This window comes from Perna viridis, chromosome 3 (assembly GCF_037379345.1).
Source record: "Perna viridis isolate PV_CMFRI_1.1 ecotype Kerala chromosome 3, ASM3737934v1, whole genome shotgun sequence".
Lineage (NCBI taxonomy): Eukaryota > Metazoa > Mollusca > Bivalvia > Mytilida > Mytilidae > Perna > Perna viridis.
The window spans coordinates 22292961-22316066 of NC_142447.1; the positions used below are offsets into that span (position 1 = coordinate 22292961).

General features: G+C 31.8%; 2 protein-coding genes across 8 annotated transcripts in view; one reads left to right on the forward strand and one right to left on the reverse strand.

Annotated features, from left to right (window-relative positions):
• LOC148621453 (uncharacterized) overlaps positions 1 to 10333 on the forward strand; it is a 23378-nt gene extending 13045 nt beyond the window's left edge. For 4 of the 7 annotated variants that reach the window (XM_088575866.1, XM_088575872.1, XM_088575868.1 and 1 more), the window contains exons 11-17: positions 116 to 258; positions 922 to 1013; positions 1998 to 2152; positions 2857 to 2992; positions 4509 to 4585; positions 5054 to 5154; positions 6826 to 10333. In XM_088575866.1, the coding sequence (XP_088431992.1) occupies positions 116 to 258; positions 922 to 1013; positions 1998 to 2152; positions 2857 to 2992; positions 4509 to 4585; positions 5054 to 5154; positions 6826 to 6969 (848 nt within the window). In that variant the 3' untranslated portion in view covers positions 6970 to 10333. The remainder of the gene's footprint in view (positions 1 to 115; positions 259 to 921; positions 1014 to 1997; positions 2153 to 2856; positions 2993 to 4508; positions 4586 to 5053; positions 5155 to 6825) is intronic. The other 3 variants (XM_088575869.1, XM_088575873.1, XM_088575871.1) reach the window with 2 other exon arrangements.
• LOC148621454 (stress-70 protein, mitochondrial-like) lies at positions 9774 to 23098 on the reverse strand. The gene is made up of 17 exons (XM_088575874.1): positions 22936 to 23098; positions 21559 to 21599; positions 20822 to 21091; positions 19158 to 19282; positions 18608 to 18681; positions 17932 to 18038; positions 17342 to 17504; positions 16689 to 16781; positions 15903 to 16112; positions 15261 to 15350; positions 14745 to 14882; positions 13765 to 13869; positions 13104 to 13221; positions 12486 to 12580; positions 12035 to 12127; positions 11451 to 11591; positions 9774 to 11110 (listed from the first exon to the last, which is right to left on the reverse strand). The coding sequence occupies exons 1-17, from the start codon at positions 23020 to 23022 to the stop codon at positions 10985 to 10987; spliced, it is 2076 nt and encodes a 691-aa protein (XP_088432000.1). The 5' UTR covers positions 23023 to 23098; the 3' UTR covers positions 9774 to 10984.
• Between the last annotated feature and the right edge of the window lie 8 nt (positions 23099 to 23106).

The following is a 23106-nucleotide window of genomic DNA, read 5'->3' on the forward strand; positions in this document are numbered from 1 at the left end:
CTACCAGACAGAATTTTGTTCTGAAAAAAAAAATGCTAGACATTTCTGTTTAGTTATCAACATTTTATTGATCTTTTTCTTTATTTCTTGTTACACACTTTTTTACTCTCTCTAGCAGATTCTTCATTGAAGCCAGATTTTGTATGGAGTAAATACAGTCCTAACCCATTTGATGAAGGAATGAAAATCCTAGAAGAGTCAGCAAAAGAATTGTTTGGTCCAGAAGAAGCTGTCACTATACTCAAATATGTTAAAACAGTGAGAAATTTATTTTTAGTTTACTTGTTGTTTTGAAATGAATCTCTAACTTTATCATTACCGATTATAAAATTATATGTGGCCTACAAACTGTGGTCTTTTTATCTAGTTTTTATTTGCATTTATTTTAAGTACCAGTAGCAGTCTTTATAAAAATCAGGCAGGAGGTTATTCAGGCACAGACATGATTATTTTCTTCTTTTTAGTGGAATTACACTAAATTAAATCCAGATTTTTGTCATTGTGTTGTTGCACTTACAATATAAAAATTACATTGGTTGTATGTGAGATTTGCACTTGCAAGAGTTATCATTCTTGATTTTGTTTATTTTGGTTAATTTTAGTGGGAGATAAATGAATGAATTTTCTGAATACAGGAAGGACTATTTGATACATGAAAATATATGTAAACTAAAAAAGCATTATTTGTTTGGTTGGTTTTTCTACACCATGAATCACTTCCACAATAGGCAGTGTCTGAATGTAATATAGACTAGTACTTTAAACTTCTGAAACATGGACTTTTGTAATTTTTCAATCTTTCTTTCCAATCTGTTGTTGCAATTCCTGTTTTTAATTGGTTTGTTAAGACACTTCTTATTCCCTACCTTAAATGTCTTACTGAGTAGCTGCATGATTTATCTGGAATATTAATTTTTACAGTACCATGAAGATCATGAGGTTGATAAAATGGTTGATTATTTACTGATCCATATAGATGTTCCTGAGAAAATTCTCATACTTAAAGATGTAAGGTAAATATCAAGAATATTTCAGTTTATACTTAAATATTTAGTATAATTTGTCTTTACCATGCTACTTGTAACATGTCACCTCTCTCCAGGTTCTTAATATGAGTACATGTACTTCCAGTTTATCATGCAAGTTCAATATTAATGATTTCAATTAAGGGTATACTCTACAACCATCTGTTGTACAAATTTAACCTCAATTTGATTTAAACTCTTTAATGTTTAAGTGTACCATTAGAAACACTGCATACAGAATGTTCAAATTTAGATGCTATCCTTTTTTGGTTTTATAATAAGGATTAAAGATTGATTGTTAAGTAGTGCTTTCCGTGTATAGGAATGGTACTTTTTGTCTTCATGATTGAACTTGCCTCAACGATAAGATCTACAATTTATCAATAATTTATACCACAAATGAGCATGAGCTATTTAAAAACTGATACTTACAGACTAATTATTTACATAGAAGGGAAAAAAATGATTTACACATTTTGTTCACCTTATGAAAATATTACCGTAATTAGTATATTTCTTTCGATATTAAGTGATCAACTGTAAGATGATGAGTTCATTGTTTGCAGGAATCTAACAGTGCTTTTTCATCATTCTGTAAAATATGACTCAGATTCAAACAGTTCCAAGAGAACACTATTCTTTTCTGCTGACAACTTTCTTTTACCAAAGTTCATTTCAATAAATCAAAACACTTTTATTGTAAGGCATGAATCATTTGATTTTCTTCAGGAGAACCTGAGATTTTCATCAGGCCAGAATATGATAGTTCAAGAAAATTTATTTTGGAAGTTTTTTTTTTACCCATGGGCAAAATATGGGCCAGAATATTTTTTTTACTGCAGATAAAAAATTAGGATCCGAAATTCTCAGCCCCTCCCAAATCTAATTGCCCATGCCTAAATGTTTGGATATATTTTGTTGTGTTATTTTATAATGCATTTGCAACAAGTAAAATTTTTATGTTTGTAATAGACAGGTGATATACAAATTTGATATGTGTAATTTTGATGACTTGGTGAAACAGTTTGAAATTGAGAATTACGAAAGACTATCCACTTATGTACATCGACAATTAAACCATGAGAAAAGAAGAAAACCTAAAAAATACATTCTACATCCAGAAACTGGTAAGAATAATTGTGTTTAGAGTTAAGAGTATTTTTTTTTTCTTATTTAAGTATAGCTCTGCCTAAAAACCAAACAGAGGCTTATAATGGGTGACCTAAAAATGTATTTGTACAGTTTCATTGATTATCTTAAGATATGATCAATCACCCCCTGCCTGGTTTTTAGGCAGAACCATACTTAATGGTGCAGTGTTTGATAGCACTTGAAAATCCCTTATCTTTGTTTTTTTTTTACTAGCATAAAAACTAATTGAACATGTCACTGATTTTCTAAACCAATTGCAAGATCTTTTTTTACCAGAAGCTGTTTTCATACCTTGTCTCTTGTCAAGTTGTGTCGACTGAGTAAAATTTTTATGCATATATCAAATGGAATAGAATTCAATACCTTGTCGACCTCAAAGAAAATTTCTTTATTCTTAACCAGTTTTTCATGAAAGTTAGTATTGAAGTAGGGAAGCATTTCTCTTTGGTCTTTACTGCCACCAAAAAGTGATGAGGATGCTTTTTAACAAAGTTCTTACACAGAAAAGGGAGAGAGGTGGTTTTCCATCTTTATTTTATTGATATGGCAATATAATTTTGTTCTGAGATTTCTTAAAAGAATCAAGGGAGGGCCTGAGAATCAAATTATAATTTTTTTCAGGCTTGATGTAAATGCAAGTTTTTCTCTTTTAATACATACACTTTCATTATACTTTCAGATGAATTTGGTCACTTTTACATAAAGCCATCAACAAAACAAAAGGATCAGCCTGATGATAATCAGAGGCAAGTTAACCCGGATCATCAACCACATGTTACTCTAACATTCAGCTCGGATGAGTTATTATTGTCACGGTTTGTACAAAACCATGCTTGCTTTTCTCACAAGGATTATTCCATAATTAAATGCAGGGGCTCATATCAGTGGTGGTCCAAGGTTGGGACCCTCAATTTTTTACCTAGATCCTATGAAATTTCAGTTACTTAGGTCTGGACCCTCTAACCCACCATTGGCACTTTATTGAGGATTTTGGGTTTTCCCCGAGTGAACCACTGTTTTGAAACTTAGAAAAGTCCAGGACCTTCCATCTTGGAAGTAAATTTTGCCCTTTGAAATGCACAGAGAGTAAAGTAGAGCTTGTGTCGCATTTCTAAATTTACATAGTAAGCTAAAAAGGTATGGGGCTTCCTCATTCTTTTAATTTTGCAATGAGAAATGCCATTAAATTTAGTATAGTTAATTATAGAGTAGTCCTTGGTGTTGGTGAGGTACTTTTTCTTTTCACTTGAACTTACATGTAGCTTGTAGTACCTGTACCACATTTTATATTACTGTCAAAGCACTTTCATTTGTGTGTACCAATTTTTTGTGGTTTGTCAAAAAGTTGTTCTGAATTGGTAAATTTAATTGACCAATTTTTTAAATTAGATTAACATTTTGTTCAGAAACTAATATATGGTATAACTGTATCATTTAAACCATAGAAAATGAGAAATTGGTATAACTAATTATGTATACTGTATTAATTTATATAACTTCTGTTAGTATATTTACATGTAACATGTATCCATATTGGGCATTTATTTTAGACATTCATTTGCAATTAATCAATAAAATGGAGTTCTTGAAACCATTCAGTCTAAGCTGAAAAATGTCCAGTAAATTTGACAATTAGCTGTCAACCAAAGTTACTATTCTTATACAGTTCAATTCAAGATAACTGAATTAAATTCAACTAAATGGCAAAATATTCAGCTTACATTAAAAGTTGCCCATTACTTTCTCCAAAATATTCAGCTTACATTAAAAGTTGCCCATTACTTTCTCCAAAATATTCAGCTTACATTAAAAGTTGCCCATTACTTTCTACAAAATATTTAGCTTACATTAAAAGTTACCCATTACTTTCTCCAAAATATTTAGCTTACATTAAAAGTTACCCATTACTTTCTCCAAAATATTCAGCTTACATTAAAAGTTGCCCATTACTTTGATTATACTATAGGATGGACCTTCTCTGACATTTATACAATAACTTGGTATAATGCCAGAATAATTTAATCTGGTCATAGAAATACCACATTTTACTATCATGAACAGAATATGAAAATTGTACTAAAACTGTAATTTATTATGACAGTCTAGTACAGTAATTTCAAAGCTAAGAAAATATTGTCATAAACATGTCAACATGTTAGTCTTGACTAAGGTACATAAGTTAGTCTGAGGATCTTAGTTGAATTATATTATTTGTGATTAAAATGTGTGCACCATACTCATGATTAAGATGTTTTTATTTAAGAAATATTAATAAAGTTAGATATCATAAATGAGTCAAAATGTTACAACAATTTCTTTCTCTTATTTCAGTGAAGATAAGGCATTCAGAGAGAAATATGGAGATGACATAATTATTTCACACATTCCAAAACAAAAAGAAACACTTGGTAAGCCTAATCTTATTAATAACAAATACACTAAATTCTAAACAGCTTACCATTTTCACAATTGAAATACTTTCAGAAAAGTATAGCACATACAGTGATGACATTCAGGGGATTGATTTTGTCTTTGACAGTCACCTGATGAACTACCTTTAAAAGTGAGGTGGTCTATTGACAAAAAGATTTTTCTAAAACTTTCAAAAATATATTAAGATACCTGTGGAATGATAGAAAGTTGAAATCTCCTCATCAATTGTCCAGTTAATTATCCAAGGAAGTTCATCAATAATCAATGGAAAGAACAACTTTGACACCAGAACACCATCATCGCTTATGATAAATTCAAATATCTAGGATTTACGCTAGTGGGATTAGTTTTCATGTGCCACTTATTTATGATGTTTTACTCATTGTACACAATAACATTTACCAGTACATGTGTTTTATAATGATATAAGCTTCCTTCAATAGGGCTGTGTATATCTGGTGGAGTAGAGTGTAAAAGACAGCCACAGATTAAAGTAGATGAAATATTGCCAGGAGGTGCTGCTGCTGATGAGTCTTCCATTCAAGTAAATATAGTTTTAAAAAAATACTGTGAAAGTATCATTTTGTTTGTGGGATACATTGTACCAGATTTTTTTTTAGAGTTTTTGTTAGGTTGGCAAACCACGCATTTTGGTTCCAATTAAAAAAACAAAAATCTCCATTGATGTATGTGATTGAGTTGTCAAATTCAATAATTCAGTAATCTACAAAATAACTTTTATTCCCTTAACCACAAAATTGGTACCCATGAAGAAAAGTACCAGGTACTTACATTTTAGCTGTTTTTATCTTAAGACAGACAACAAGCTCAACTTGAAGTCTCAACTTGAAGTCTCACAGATGATGGGCAATGAGAAACACTTTTCCTCTATAGCGATTTTTCATCCAACCCACTACCCTGGTAATGTAGGTTCATCTTAATTCAGATAGCTATGAATTATAAACAACTTATAGATTTGTGTGGGACCCTACTTTTCTCCTTTTCTATAAATACTGTAAACTATATTATTTTCATGAGCAATTTGTTTTTGCTAAATTTTGTAAGTAAGAAAAAAATATATTGGTGCCTTTTTAGCTTTAAGTCTTTAAAAAACATTTAATTGAAAACATGAAAAGTAGGGGTTACATTAAATTCTTGGTATAAACATATGAAATATCAAAATTTGTTTCTGTATATGAATTTGTAATGATAATATATTGCTATAGTCATGTCTGTATTTTGCCTATCATATCATTTTGTGTATAATTCAAAAGAATAGAGCAACAGCAGCACTAAGCTTATTTGTAATGATAATATATTGCTATAGTCATGTCTGTATTTTGCCTATCATATCATTTTGTGTATAATTCAAAAGAATAGAGCAACAGCAGCACTAAGCTTGTCGTAAAAGGCGACTAAATAGTGCTCAGAACCCTAGCCGGGGGCTAGGGCGCTTTGCCCACAGAGCAACTGGGGTGTGTGCCACAGGTGGTCGATTGGGGTACCCCTGGCGTGTTACATGCTGGGGTTATCAGGCTATAATACGGAAAACCTGACCGCAAACCATAGTGGTGCACTGTGTTGGGAAAGATGCCACGTTCCTCGCACGTTAAAGAACCCTACTGTGGTATTCTCCCTGAGTAGGATCCATAGGGCTCCGCCACAGGAGGCTAAATTGCCCGACCCTACCCACCTCTCCCTATTTCCAGTGGCAATCAAAATTTGTTGACCCCATTGTCCTTGTGTCCCATCCCTTTTTCATTTCATCATCATTTCATGTTCATTTTATCATCAATTTCATTTTCATCATCTGAATATAGCTGAAATATTGCTGCTCGGACGTTAAACCCCAACAAACAAACAAACATAATAAATGACAGAAAATGGATAAAAGTAGTGAATATTTTTTCATGAATTTTGGGACAAAATCACCAAGACTATTTGCCATAGCAAGGGTCCTGATTTTTTCTACATATAAAGTCTTCTAAGTAGTTACATCATGGTAATTGTCAATGTTTACAAGTATCATCCAATTCCAAGACCATGCATGTCTGACCACCTGTATTAAAATTCTGTTCCTTACAAGAACTGTTCTTGATATCATGAACCATCTAGAAAACATTCAATCTTAATTTTATGGTCATTATTTCTTTTAATTTCCATTTTGTAAATCAGAATGACCTTCCTTTATTACAGAGACTTTTTCTTGTTTCAGCCTGGAATGATAGTTCTTGCTATAGACAACACAGACTTGCGTGAATCCACACATACTGATGCTATACTGACACTGAAGAAATCATTTAATGACAGGAAAAGTCCCTGTATGGTTGTTATATTGGAGAATTTGACTGTGTGTTGAGTGCTTCATCAATTTTTTACTAGCATTAAAATATATATTTTCTGAACAAAAGGTTTAGTTATAACTGCTTAACAGTTGGAAAATCAAAGACTGAAGTCTTCAAAGGCGCTAATCGTCAAATATTCTATGCCACTGATTTTGGCTTACTTTCAACATCTGAAATGGCACCAATGCGATATGCTCTAAAATCAGATGACTTCCGCTTGGTTCCCTTGATATGAGTACTCTTTGATGACCTGAATGTTCTCAATCAAAACAACTGGTTACCAGGAATCACTGAACAACTGGCAATAGCTATATATAGATATTGGGGCCCTATTAATGTATATGAACTATAGAGTCAATTGTAACAAGCCACTGTGTCTGAATCGGAAACTGTATAATTCTTTTTTTATTGGATTTCTCATAAAAATTATTGCCTGCATTTTTCAGTCAGATGTGGTTTTTGAATAATAAGGGGTCCAAGGGGCCACACCAAAAAAAAATCTACTTTTTGGTCAGATTTTGACATTTATTTTTTTATTGGACGTCTCATTAAAATCCCTGCTGACATTTTCCAATCAGATTTCAGATATCTCTTACTGTTTTCAAATTATAAGGGGTTAGATGGGCCACACCCGAAAAAATTAACTTCTTCATTTTTGGTCCAATTTCAAAAATTCTTTTTTATTGGATTCCTCTTTAAAATCCCTGCCTGCATGTTTCAAGCAGATTTCAGATACATGCAATGTTAAACATATTAATTTTCGTGGTTGGTTATTTTCTGTCAAGTGAACATACTCCCAGGTATCAATTTTCACGGTTTCAAAATATGATAAGCGTTGTATAGTATTAAAAATAAAAATTGCCCTTATTTTTTTCTGCACTTTTCTGTCCACTGCAAAAATTAATTCTTTTACAGTATCTCATACAGTTTCTGAGTTATAAGTGGTCAATAGGGCTGCACATGAAAAAAATTTACTTTTTTGTTTTTGGTCCAATTTCCAAAATTTTTCTATTCCATTCCTCATTAAACATCCCTGCCTGCATTTTTCAATGAGATTTCAGGTATCTTTTGTGGTTTTTTAGTTATAAGGGGTCAAAGGAGCCACAACTAAAAAATCAACTATTTTATTTTTGGTCTGATTCAGAAATTTTTCATTGAATTTTAAGTTTTGTGCAATATAGTGTCCATACCATTTGATGTGTCCATAATAAATTGCAAGTCCTTATGCTGAAGTGTGTCAAAAAAACAAACATGTCCACACTTGCCCCCAACTGTTCAGGGCTGACCACTGCAGTCATATCATGCTGTGCTCAACGAAGCGTTTTATTGGAAGATGAAGTACCAATAATCAAATATTTTCATTTTTAATATTGTCCATAAATACAAGTAAATTTAGTCATGATGTAAATTGCATCTACAGCAGAACCCTTGATTTGGCTGTGTGGGATGTATACAATACATATCTGTACAGCCATATCATGTCAGTTTATTGGGCATTAAATCTTCAAGATTCATGCAGGTGACATGACTCTCTACAAGTTATTGAAGCCTTGCATAAATTAATGGGTTCATAAATTGCCTCATCGATCATTCATTTTCAATGTGGCTGTCTAAAATTCCCACTTCATCGTTGTGCAATGGAAACTACCTACTGTACATGTATTAATTTTCGTGGATTTTGAAAAGTCAACATGTTCACTGGTATTAATTTTCACGGTTTTTAAGGTTGAAGAAATTAAGTTTTTTAATAGTGCTGGTAGTATTGGATTCTTCTTTTGATCAGTTATTTTATCCTCAATATTTAAAAAAATTCATTATGGCCGTTACTACGACATTAACAAATAGTCAAGTCCACATATATAGTTTCCTGTGGCCATTTTAATTTAACGATGTGTTCTTACATAAATCTAAACAGAACTCACTTAATTGCCCATGCCATAGCTAATTGTAGGGATTAACTTATGACACTTTAATTGCTTGTTTACTAATTAAGTTTTTATTGACAGTTCTCAGTGTATTTAATGGTAATCTTTTATTGGTGATTACCTGTAGTGTGTTTGACACTTACATTGTGTTCTTTTTGTGAATAGAAGGTTTACACAGTATTGATTTCTATTCTTTGATGTGCCAGGTACTCTATGGCCACTGATACAACTCATTATATTAGGGATGATTTTTTTTTTGCTTTTTAATGGAATTCTTTTATTTCAAATCCGGGTTTTACTGTTACGATTCTTTTTTTACTGTATATTTTCTTCCGATTTTGCCATTTCGGCTTTGTTTGTAGACCTCATAAAATCATCCCTGATGATATAAACAAAATCATGAATTTAGAAATTATGACCTATATGCTTTTACTGTATATGTTTTTATAATAGACTAAGTGTAAATTCGTACTCGATTGCAATGAATGATACAACCCTTATACAAAACTAAGTTTCTATTCAAAACTGTGGAAACCATGATTATAACGGTCAAAGGACATGGTAAGGTAAATATATATTTGCGGGTACTGACTTTCACATCCTTGGGGCAACTGTGAAAATTAATATTTTACAGTAATTGATAAACTGTTACTGGCACATATATTCTCATAACTTAAGTATGGAAGAAGACATGGAATTACCTAAGAAACACTTCTAGAAATGTGGTTTCAGTGCAAGCATTAGCAGTGGTCATTTTTTTATTCTTGACTTGATTTTTCTGTAAGACTTCAATATAAATTCACAACAGCTGTTATAATATAAAATTTTAGCCAAGTATTGTGGCATTTTTTTCAGGTTCAAGAGAAGTCTAAAAATTAAGAAAGAAAAGTTAATCACATGACATTTATTTATTGAACTCTGAATGTACAATTATTATTAAAACATTATTTACAACATAATGAAATGAGATGAATAAGATGATTAAGAAATTACAGGTTGCATGTGATGAATAATAGAAATTAAAGCACAAATATACATAAAAGGAGGATATTAGTGCTTATTATAACTAATGCTGTTAAAATAACTTCAACAAATGAAAAACAGAAACTATTTTCAGTTGTGACAAGCACATATCAAAAACAAAAAATGCCTTGTTAACAGGCATGTTTATTTCATACACACCTAATGAATTTGTAACCATAAAACAATAACCCCATTATTAACAAGAGTTTATGTTTTAATGAAAGCATAACCATTCCCAGATTTGATTTTAACTTGATCACTTTTTTAGATACTTTCAGTATGAACAGTGTAAAAAATATTGTAAAAAAAAAATATAAGGTAGGTTGCCAAAAGCAGCAAATCAACTTCTTTCTTACTTTTATTGCTCCATGAAGAATCAACTTCAGTTTTATAACCATATAACATCTTAATACCCCATGCATTATATCATTACCAACGTAAAATCTTGATGAATGTGCACTACTATTAAAATTTATACACTATTAACATGAACTGTTCCTAAGACAGCTATTGTTCATAAATATCACTTTCACACAAACATAAAAATATAGGTACCATGTAACATTATACACTGACAACTATACTACATATAATATAGAAGTATATTTAATAGATAATCATTATCAATGGTCTTTTGATTACAATCATCAAGGCTTGAAATATAGATCAAATTGTAACACGAAACAACATCAAGAATTAGAAGACTTCAAGCATGGGTTCAAATTTGACATGATCCAAGTTTGTAAGCTTGTAAATTTGACAAGTGACTTTCCTGTCACATTACATGATATTAAATTTTTAATGGCCACAGTTAATGACCTAAATCTCTTTTTTGAAACTTAAATTATACTCAATACTTCTAGATATTTTCACTGCTCATTTAAACCCATTTAACTGTCTTTAACTTGATAGCACCTATATTCCTACAAAAACTTAAACATAACAATGCAACCCACTGAAACCCAAATAACTAAAGTTAGGAACAAGTGGTTTCAAGTACCTCATAAATAAATTGCATTGTTAATGTAAAAAGTTGAACAAATCACACATAAACTGACTTTATGTTTCTATCACAAAATGGTTATTGTTTCTCTTCTTTCTTCTGTTCTTGGTCTGTTGTACTATCTGAACTAGAATTTGATGAGGAGTCTGTCGATGAATCTGATGAAGAAGAAGATGAAGATGATCCTTCTCTCTCTGCTGACATCTACAAGTATAAAATTTTAAGACATAAGAATTGCAGTTAACTCAAAGCTAGCAAGTTTGATTAAAATTGAAAGCAAGGAACAAATAATTAACTTCATCACTATCCTCTCTAGGTACACTCCTGTTTCGCAAAATATTGTTCAACATCTGTATCTTATTTTTTGGGATATAATTTTTGCGAACAATATTGAATTCTTTATTACATAAATAACCTTAATAATATTTTGTAATGATGAATGTTGGTTTTATAACAACAGATATAAAATGCAAGTGCACACTAGCATATCTTTCTAACCCAATACACACTGTAACTTCCATTCATCAATGAACTAATATCCTACCTTTTTGTATGCCATCTCGAATAATTTAAGTGAAGACTGTTGTAGTTCTGATGTGGCTGTTTTTATACTATCTGGAGTTTCATTCTCTTTGTTTCCTAATACTTCTCTAACTTTAGTAATTTGTTCCCTCAGTTTCTCACACTAAAAAGACAATAGATAATTAAAACTTAAATATGGAAAAAGGCAGAAAAATACACTACAATTCTTAAAAATATTCGCTTTCATAAGAACATGTATACCTTCTTACAACATGTTCAATTTTTATACACCAGAATTATGGTAACTTTAAAATAAACAGCAGATTCAGACCTTGATAAGGATTTATTAGCACCAGATGGAAATTTAGGCCTTACAAGTAAACATAATACATGTAGTTGAAGTAAAACATGCTTAAACATGCTCAGATAAGACTTCAACAAGGCATATATGTATGCTCTTTCTGTTGACGAAAAATTATAACCATCATTGCATGTTTAACTTATCAAACAATAAACTACATTCTTAACTACATTGTCATGCATATGGGCAATACTTGAATACATTGAATTCATCTGGGCAATACATAACTATCACTCAATACTTACTTCATCTTGAGGTAACTGATCTTTGAATTCATTCATCTTTGATTCTGTGTCGTGAATAATGCTTTCAGCAGAGTTAACAGCTTCAACAAGTTCCTGAAAGTACAGATCATATGTATGCTTATCTCAACACTATACTAGAAATTAAACTTCAAAATAAATGTAAATTTCACTGAATCAATTATGTAAGCATGTAGATTTAACCTTCTTGACCTAATGAACATAAGGTAATGTTTTTAAAGAAGCCCAAAATTATTTATACAAACACGCTCAGAGTGTGTGTCAACAAGGCAATTAACAAAATGCCATTCTGGTGACGAAAAATTATACACATCACAGCATGTCTGACAGCACAAATGTTATCAAATAATTTATGACAACTATATTACTCTTCATCCAGGACTGTGTCTCAGTGACTGTTTTAAAAGAGAACTTTTATTGGGGTTATCCCTACCTTCCTCTTAGCATCTTCTGCTGCATATCTTTCAGCATTCTTCACCATGTTTTCAATCTCATCCTTGGACAAGCCACCAGATGACTGAATTACAACTGAAATGAAAAACCAGTAATGTATGGATGGTCATTGCAACAATGTTTAGCCAACTTGCAAGTACACAAATTTAAGAGAGATTTTGCAAATATAATTTATCAATGGAGTTAAAACTTATCTTATAGGTGAAATAATCAAAAAATGCTTTATATTTGAGTTGTAATTTCGAAACATTCTTCAAAAAGAAAGGAGACACAAAATATTGTTGAATACTTTAGTTACAGAAATAGCACACATTCATATTGGATAAAGAGTTTTGTCCATCATCTCATAGACCATATTTTGTAATGTAACAATGATGTCATCACCTTATTTTAATGATTTACACGTATCTTAATACTAAAATTAAATTATAAGGAATGACTGTTATACTTTTTCAATCTATTTGAAATAACCTCGATGCCGGTGATTGATATTCCTCCTTCATAGACCGAAAAATTATAACTTTCATTCCTTAATTATTTTTCAACATATGCATATTAAGATTCCAGCACAGGTTCCATCTTAACATGTAACACTTACTTTGTTGTTCTTTTCCTGTACCCTTGTCTCTCGCGGAAACATTAACAATACCATTAGCATCAATATCAAAAGTAACTTCTATCTGGGGAACACCTCTTGGTGCTGGTGGAATTCCAACCTGTAAATTTATAAAAAAAATTTTATCATTGTCAGAGGTTTCATTAAGAACTGGCTACTGTCAAAATGTAGACAGTTCAAAAAGTGGAAATGGATGGTTCAAAATCACAATGGGCCCCATTCCCCATTTGATACATTTTGAAGGTGTGGATGGTTTATTTTCTTGAAAAAGCCTGTTCACTGAAAAGATAATGAAAGCCCTGATAGTAAAATTTAGCTTTGAGATGTGATATCAATATTACTATATGGTCTAGACAAATTATCATATTCAACAATAAGACACATCTACTAAAGGCAGAACTTAAAATCAGAATAGTACGATTCATATGTATTTATATAATTAGTCTTCTGGTTGACATCTTTGATATTTCTTCTTTTAAAACAAGTGCAATTTCCATGCAATTTTACAAAATGTGTGATAGAGGCTACAGGCGAGAATCTAATTTCCTTCACAGAACTTCACAAGTTTTTCCTAGTCACTAGCTTTCAGCAATAAAGTGACCCAGTGTCTTCAATTTATGTAAGAAAGTTTCAAAATACCTACCAGTTGGAATTGTCCTAAAAGTTTGTTATCAAGGGCCATTTCTCTTTCACCTTGATGTACTTTAATGTCAACTTGTGTTTGACCATCAGCAGCAGTTGAAAATACCTGCAAAACAAGGTAAAATTAAAACATAGAATGTTACATGTGCAAAAATTGACATTTGTTATTCTGTTAGATATGATTCATTATGTGGTTAATTGGCAATGAAATATTTTACTCAGAATACTCTAGCTGTATACTGATTGTAATTTTGTGTCCTTTGGCAGAGAGTCTATGCATTTCAGGATGAGAAACTTTGGTGAATCAAACAGTCACTGTTTGTTGCTTGACCTTTAATATGCTAGCTCACATAAAGCCAAACAAATATAAAATGCCTGTTTCCTGCTACCTTACCTACCAGAGTTTTGTGTGCCTAACCTTAACATTTATGGCCATTTTGACTCAAGCACTGTTAAGGTCTAGATTGTTACCCCATTAACTCAATGTGAAAAGTGTTTAAAAATAAAACAATTCTAAATCTACCTTCTTTTTTTCTTGCTGGTAGCAGGAAACTAGACTATTTTTTCAGCCTAAGCAACAGAAAACAGGAAGACATGTCATCCTACCTAGAACAAATTACTCATACTCCTGAGCTAAGCAATCCACTCCATATATTATAAGCCACATTCTTAGCGGAGAAGCAATGAAAAAATTAGTGTGTGTGATAAAGAAAATAAGTAACTACCAATAAAAAATCTTTTGTAGTATATAGTCGGAGATCAAAACCCACTATTTCCACAGTGAGCTAGCTACAAGACTACTGATGTTCTTAAATGAAATGTTAGCTACTATAACCATGGCAAAACCACAAGTTTTACTTCGCCACTTCTCAGAAGCTTTTTTAATGTTCTACTTGGCAAAAACCATCACAACACAGTCTCTGTAACGGTGAAATACAAGTAGATAAATATAATACAAATCTTTATTTATCACAACCTTACCTGGGATTTTTTAGTTGGAATAGTGGTATTTCTGTTGATAAGTTTAGTAAATACACCTCCAAGTGTTTCAATACCAAGTGATAATGGAGTAACATCTAACAATAGAACATCTGTTACATCTCCAGCCAATACACCTCCCTAAGATATACATGAAAAAATATTATCATTAAATTAGAAAAAGGATTTAACATTTAGTCTGCTATAAATCCAAACAGATCTGCTTCCAAAAAGTCAAATGGAAATGCAATGATATAAATTAGATTTGTTTTTTATCTTTATTTGTTTACTAATACTCTTACAAACTAAATCTCAATCTTACCTGAGGACAGGGATGAATTAACAAGGATATCAAACAAACCAGAAGTTCGTAAAATCGGAAATAAACAGTTAAAAAAAGAATCGTAAAGGTAAAATCCAGATTTCAATTAGCAGAATTCTGTTGAAAAGAGGAAAAAAATCATCCCTGTCTATATATGGAAAAATACATGTACTGCAGACATTTCAAAACAAACTTACCTGGATGGCAGCTCCAATAGCAACAGCTTCATCTGGATTTACTGATTTACTTGGGGCTCTACCAAAAAGTTCTTGTACTGTAGATTGTACCTGAAGAAAATTTACATACAATATGGATGAATGCATTGATTGTACCTATAGAAAATTTACATACAATATGAATGAATGCCTTGATTATACCTGGAGAAAATATACATACAATATGGATGAATGCCTTGATCACGATAAAGTAATTGTAAGATTGCAAAATTATAGATGTACCTTCATGAAATACATGTTCGTTCTCATGTCAAAAAGTGGTTTTTTTTCTACTACATGACCAAACATTTACTCACTATCATAATGCATTTTATCCAGTGATAAGTAATAGACAAAATATAAGAAATGTCTGAGGAATCTTTATTTATAGTGCACAAAAGCATTCAAAAATGATAAAAACAAAGCATTTCCAATTCAAAATAATTGTGTCTGACATTTGAAAGTTGAGTTCTTCTGGATTTAATAGCTAATGTTGTCAATAAAATGGATACAAAAATATGCATCCTAGTCTTAAAAAAACATTGTAACCATAGACATATGTGCATTTATTTTTTTGCCTTACATAAAATTAAAGTTTTGAACTTGTTGGACAAACGTACATACCTTAGGCATTCTTGTCATACCACCAACAAGTATAACTTCTTGAACATCAGATTTCTTTGTATCAGCATCTTGTAAAGCCTTTTGACAAGGTCCAATAGTTCTTTTAATCAAATCACCAACAATAGATTCAAACTGAGATCTGGAGAGTTTTAGATTCATATGTTTTGGTCCACTAGCATCCATGGTAAGATATGGCAAATTTATTTCAGTCTGAAATGGCAATAGCAGGAAGTCATTAAATCATCTGCAGCAATGTTTTGTTTAGCATTGCAAGTAATTGTAATGTATCTTTTATTATACATGTAATTTACAATGGGTATCATAGCCGAGTTTCATAAAAAACTTCTTTTCTCAACTTAAAATTTGATGACAAATTTGAAAGCTTAGAATTGAAAATTAAAGAAAATTCTCAATATGAATATTTTTATGAAACACAGGCCTGTTCATCTTGGAACAAATTACCATAGTCAGATAATTGGGTCACCTTTTTTGATTTTTATCAACAGAAATCCATATTTTATAAATTTTTAATATAATAAACTTCCTTTTATTATTCACTAGTATGTTGAAATACAAACAACCTGATAAGGAAATGACACCATTATCAAAAGAGGAGTATTTCATTAATTTACCAAAGCTTTGGCCCTGAAAGTTGGTAGAAAACAGACAGGAATTTGACTCGCTTTGGACTTAAAAACTGATCGAGAGAATTCAGAATTAATATTTAGGTAACTAATTATAAATATTCTGCATATATAAAATCTCAAAGTTAATTGAAAGCAATACCTGTAATGAAGAAGATAATTCTATTTTAGCTTTTTCAGCAGCTTCACGTAATCTTTGTAACGCCATCGAGTCTTTAGTTATGTCAATTCCTTGCTGTAAGAGAAATTACTAAAATGTGTATTTTACACAAAATAAATTCTTTGAAAGAAAATAATTCTCACTATGAGATTAGCATTCAATCTTTTTAAAACAATTATTATTTATCTGTTCTTCTTAAAGTACATGCCCAACACATGAATTTACTACTACAAGAATGACGACATCTACTGTGAACACTATCTGAACTTCACAGTTTAGTAGGGGATTCCACTGTGTCCAATCTGATACAGGTGACGATTTTTGGCTGAAGATCTGCTACATATCATGATATAATACTGTTAAAGTCACATTAGTGTTATTTCTACAGATGTGCAAATAAAAAATGACATTTTGTCACATCTGGATTTTCACCTTCCATCATAGTAGTAAATCTTCAGGTTTGGCTTGGTTGCCCACAGCTCATATTTTGGTAGCAAATATGTATAGTTCTTTACAATCACAGTTGAAATTTTTAGTAACCATAAACAAATTTTAATGGCCATTGGCAAGTGGGACCCTGCTACTTTCAAACTCTGGACTCTGACATTATTTTATTAACTTTAAAAAATGCTTACATCTCTTTTAAATTCATTGACAAGATGTTTTACAAGGACGTTATCAAAATCTTCTCCTCCTAAGAATGTATCACCATTAGTAGATCGTACTTCAAATACACCCTTCTGGATCTCCAGAATAGAAATATCAAAAGTACCACCACCCAAATCATATACTGCTATCCTGAAAAACAAAAACAATTTTGAATGAATTAGTTTTGAAGTTATTTAATGGTGAAATTATAATACTAAGTCCTTGTATCACTTCACTATATTTTAATGGAATATTTAGCAGGAACTTTCTTTATTTTGTTCATGTTTCAAAATTTAGTGACCTCCCCTGGGCTACATAACATCACACTGCCCTGATGCTATATTTTTACTAGGATGCAATCTGAAAGAATGGTATCTATATTTCATAGGGAGAACACTTGTGACACAAATTATTAACTTAATGACTAAAATTATCTAACAACCCATACAACAACTGAAGTTTTTAAAATTTTGGGTAAATTCAAGACGTTGAATCAAAAAAACTTTGCACATTTTAAAAAATGAAGTCCAATAGAATCATGACTGAAATAAATTTTCAATCTTGATAATCAGCTTACAGCTTATCATCAGACTTGTCCATTCCATAGGCTAGGGCTGCAGCTGTAGGTTCATTAATTACACGGAGAACATTCAAACCAGAAATCTGTCCAGCATCTTTTGTTGCCTGAATCATAATATAGATAATAATTAAGTGACCATGTCTTATTAAAATTTCTTTTAAAATTACTTGTAAACATAAATGGATTAAAGGATTTGGTACTTTGCTCGACTAGACTTTAACATTCAAACACATTTCCTCTTTACTGTGTCAATATTCCATATTATATATAGTAGTTGTATCATTGTTGACCATCATCATTTTGATTATTTTTAATGTGGCCGATTTTTTTTACTTCTCCGGACTGGATTTGGTATTTACAATTGCATACAATAATGGCTGCTTGCAACTGCAGCCATGAGACAACTGAAAGCCTAAATTAACAGCATGTTGCTGTTCATTCCTGCTTGTGATGATTGTAAGGACTTAGTGATATTTAAAACCAACTTCACAAGTTGTTTAAAAAAACTAAAATGAAAAAATAAAATTCCCTTCCACTGACACTATTTTACTCAAACAGGTGTCTCGAACCACACATATTTTCATATAGCCTAAGACAGGTGTGGAAAAATTTAGCAAAGAAAATTTCTGACATTTTTTTCTGTCCTATCAAAAAACCCAATAAAATCACTTACCTGTCTTTGTGAATCATTGAAATATGCAGGAACAGTGACAACGGCATTCTTAACTGGTTGACCAACATAGTTTTCTAGGAGAAGAGACACTCTAGTTACTTTATATACTCAAATATTAAATTTATATCATACATTCTTTAAGTGAAAGGGATATTACAGCAGTGGAAGAAATTAGCAGTAGACCTACGGACCAAGTCTATGTAAAATCAAGCCGGTCTATGATGAAATTGGCTCAAGTTGCTTTAAAATGTACAATGCTGTCTATGTAAAATTATGATGGGTCTACATTGACAAAAAATTCAGTTTCTTACACTGATTACAGTATTATTGTCTGCAATAAAATAATATTAAAACGTTTGCCTCAATTATACTCTTTACACTTTTTTTAATACAATAAAACATGGACCCTTTGTTCCACTTATGTAAGGTTATGTGAAGATGTTGTCTGCTGTCCACAGAAGGCTTTCTCTGCAAACAGTGATAAAAAAATGTCATTAATTCAATGTAATTAGCATCATAATTTTCATATTTTGAGGTTTTATCAACTTACCTGCAGTTTCTTTCATTTTTGTTAAAACAAAGGCACCAATCTGACTTGGAGAGTACATTTTTCCCTGAGCTTCCAACCAAGCATCACCATTGGAAGCTTTCACAATTTTGTATGAAACATTTTTCCTGCAATGTAAATTGACATTGAAAGTTAAAGTCAAAAGTATCAACTTAAAAGCTGTCAGGCTGACAAGCCTATCATAATATACCCATTTCATTCTGGACAACATTCATGAAATTATTATAAAGAATTCCATCCAATAAATTCCCAAATTTTTTTATAGTAAATATTATGCCAAACATTACTTGCAACAACAAAAAAACCTTGGTTGTACTGTATACATTGTTATGCTTCAATGTAGTAAGAAGTTGGTATCAGACAGCGCCAAAAGCACACAACATATACCCAATAAATATTTAGCTACACACCAAATTTGAAACCAATCCATCCATTGGGAACCAAGATTTTTGCCATGAAAATTTTCTCTATCATTCCATAAAATGAGCAAGAGGCTCCCAGGAGCCTGAATTGTCCACCTGGTTAAATTTTGCCTTTCAAGGGCAATAAATTTAACTAGGAGTTGTCCAACAATTTTGACTCAAGACTTTGGTAGAACTTGGGGTGTAACCATACATTTTTTTCTCAAAGGACACATATTGCGATATTGGATATGTTCGATGGTACGTATCACAATACATTTTAAGAGACATGTGTCCTTCATGGGCACCGCCATGTTTTACAAAACAAAGCCGATTATGCATAACAGGAAATAAAAAGTAAGGAGTTGATCCATCATTCCATTTGAAATAAAACATTTCAGAAATATTTTATTTTTTTCTCTGGATCATTAAAATAATGCTAGCTATAACACTAATATTAATAAATTTATTTAAAATAGCAATGTATATTTGGTTAGTTACATAGGCGGCCACGATGTACCATGAACCGAATCATCCCAAAAAAATACTGCCATTTCGGTACATACGGTGAATTGTTTCCCCCTTCGAAGTACTTATCTTAAGTACCAATTGAAAGTTTCTTTCTATATATCATAGTTTTTCAAGATGTTTGTTGAAAACTGTAAAAAAAACCTTACTTTTCCCCTTTCAGGGGCAGTAACTCTTACAAGGAATCACCTGACAACTTCCGGGAGACTTTCATAGGCCTTATAATAAGGATCATTTCAGCAATTAAAAGAATTTGGGTAAGACCTAACTGTTTTGAAGATATGTGCAAAATACTACTGTCTGACCACTATGTCCTAATTTTAGTAACGGCGACCATGTTTTTCGACTGATCAAAAATCCCCACATCAGCTCTATGCAGGATACCCTAAAGAACATTCATACCAAGTTCGGTTCCAATTGGTCAAGTAGTATCAGAGGAGAAGAGTTTTTAAAGTTTTTTAACAATGGATGATGACGACAGATGCCAAAAGATGGCAAGTCACCTTCGGCCAGGTGAGCTAAAAATTGGAAAGTCCAACGAAACAAAAAGTTGGTATCAGACAACAACCAATTTTACAAACAACATTTGCCCCCATTATATAAAGCCACACACCAAATTTGAAATCAATCTGGCCATTGGCAGCCGTGATAACTGTAACAAAATTCAGTTGGTTGAATGGAAAATATACCACCCATTCAAACAATAATGACACTTACATATCTTTCTGCACTTCAGAGTCATCAAATCTGCGACCGATTAATCTTTTTGTGGCAGACAGTGTATTTTCAGCATTAGTGACAGCTTGACGCTTAGCTGGCATTCCAGTTATTCTTTCTCCATCCTTAGAAAATGCTACAACAGAAGGTGTTGTTCTGGCACCTTCAGAGTTTTCCAAAACTTTAGCTGTTTTTCCTTCCATAATAGCAACACAGGAATTTGTAGTACCCAAATCAATTCCAATGACATGACCTTTAACCTTGTCAGTTCTGAAAGTATATTAAGGAATACCCTGTTCAAGGTTAAGCCTAACAAAGTACACTGAAGTAAAAAGTTGTGGACAGTAATACAGGGATGATTTCACAAGGTCAACAAACAAAATGGAAATTGGCAAAATCAGAAGTAAACACAGTAAAAAAAAATTTTGTGTTTCCAGTAATGTGACTGACCGAAATTTTTTTATGGTGTCAAAAAAAAACAAAAAACCAAAAAAAAAAAACAGATTTTTGGCATTTCCATCATCCAATTTTTACTACAATGGCCTTGCTCTATGATGTGGAGAAAATCAAGGACAGATGTAGAATGTACATACATATACTTGCAAAAAAAAAATGGTTTGGGCTACCAGCTTGTATTTTCTAATTTTTAGCCATGTACATGCTTACTTTAACGGTTACCACTTTCCTCGATAACATCCTACCAGCATACAAGTCAGAAAGACATTTAATATACTTACGCATATTTACGTGAATTTGGATTTCTTAATAAACCAACTCCCTGCAACAAAGTATATATATAATTAGTTCAACATGCTGAAGATTTAGAAAAATATTCTATCGATTTTTCCTTATCAGGTGGACATATTCAATGAATACATGTACACTATGTTTAAAGATAATATTGGTTCAATATTTAGAGTTAAAAATAACAGGTTACCCTAAGCGTGATGGAGAAACATAGTTGAACAGGGATTACATTTTCATTTTCCTTTACTGAATGTGATGCAGGTGATTATAATTTACTATTCATTAACCATATCAGCAAAATATCTATCAATGAAATGGAAAGTCATTTTTAGCACCTTCAAAGTACACAAGTACTAAACAGATGCAACTTAAACAAAATGCATTGTTGTGGACAGCTTGATGCAACCGAGAAGGTTATAAATGAAAATACTTGTTTCTGATCCTTTTTGGGCCCTAATTCCTAAGCAGCTAACAACCCCTAAAAATCAATGCAAGTTCACCTTTTGCTGATGGCACTTTGTGGTAACTAAAATTTCAAAGAGATCAATTCACTTACATACATGTATGTAGTCAAATTATTGTGTAGACGAATAAAAATGCTCGTTCCTAAGCCCTTATTACTAAATGGTTCAAGTAACAACCTTCAAAATCAATCTTAGCCTTTCTTTTACAGTATGGCACCATATGGTATAATTTCTTTAAGATCCATACACTTTTTCTCAAGTTACATTGTATTGTCTAGAAACCAAATTGTCAATGGATGCCAGAGAGGAAATCATCACCAGTACGATACTATAGTAAGAAGGTAAACTGTTTGCAGCCAAATAAATAAGATCTGATTGTCAAAAGAATGAGTATCAAAATTAGAATTGGGTTAGTAATAGAAAACCCCCTTCCATAAACTAACTAGAAAGCCCTTAAAAGCTGAAGGTCAGGATACACTAAGTAATGAAGGAAATCTTTCATAACATTATTCAAAACAATGCACAAGGTGTCAGTACTTGCAATTATGACTATAAAAGGAATAATAATAAAAGAATGTGTAAAATAACAACCTAAATACATGTTTTAATCACACCAGATCTCACATGAAATATTGTTATGTAAAATTTGCATGTTGCATCAGATTTGTTTTCTAGAGAATTCTTAAGTACAGTTCCACAAACACATAATTTCATGCATAAAAGATAACCTGTGTGAATATTATCAGCACCAAAACATAAGAAAGCACTATGCAAACTTAACAAAGAATACAAAGAAAATAATTCGTTTTGTAATAGATCTATTCGTGAAGTGCTCGGCATGGTCAGACCTTGGTGATTGTGTAACAACGCAGAGGCTGACAGCATTTTAGTTCGGAATCTTACCACACTCCTAAGCGTTGATAACTGTTTCATCTGTAAATAGGTGCAACTTTTTTTAAAGAAGCAAACTGTCTGTGCTGATTTGTACATTTTCTTCTGACTTCTCCTTGCCCTTGTCCCGCACGTGTGGATATGGGAATATATGATCGAATGCGCATGCGGAAACAGATTTCT

What these genes read in the sequence shown, in the direction of transcription:
- LOC148621454 (XM_088575874.1), bottom strand. Translation starts at nt 23,022, where the DNA reads ATGTACAAATCAGCACAGACAGTTTGCTTCTTTAAAAAAAGTTGCACC. An exon ending in TTTTAGGACAATTCCAACTG is followed by an intron (nt 13,222 to 13,764) that starts GTAGGTATTTTG and finishes ATAAATTTACAG; the next exon opens with GTTGGAATTCCACCAGCACC. An exon ending in CAGAAGATGCTAAGAGGAAG is followed by an intron (nt 12,128 to 12,485) that starts GTAGGGATAACC and finishes CTGTACTTTCAG; the next exon opens with GAACTTGTTGAAGCTGTTAA.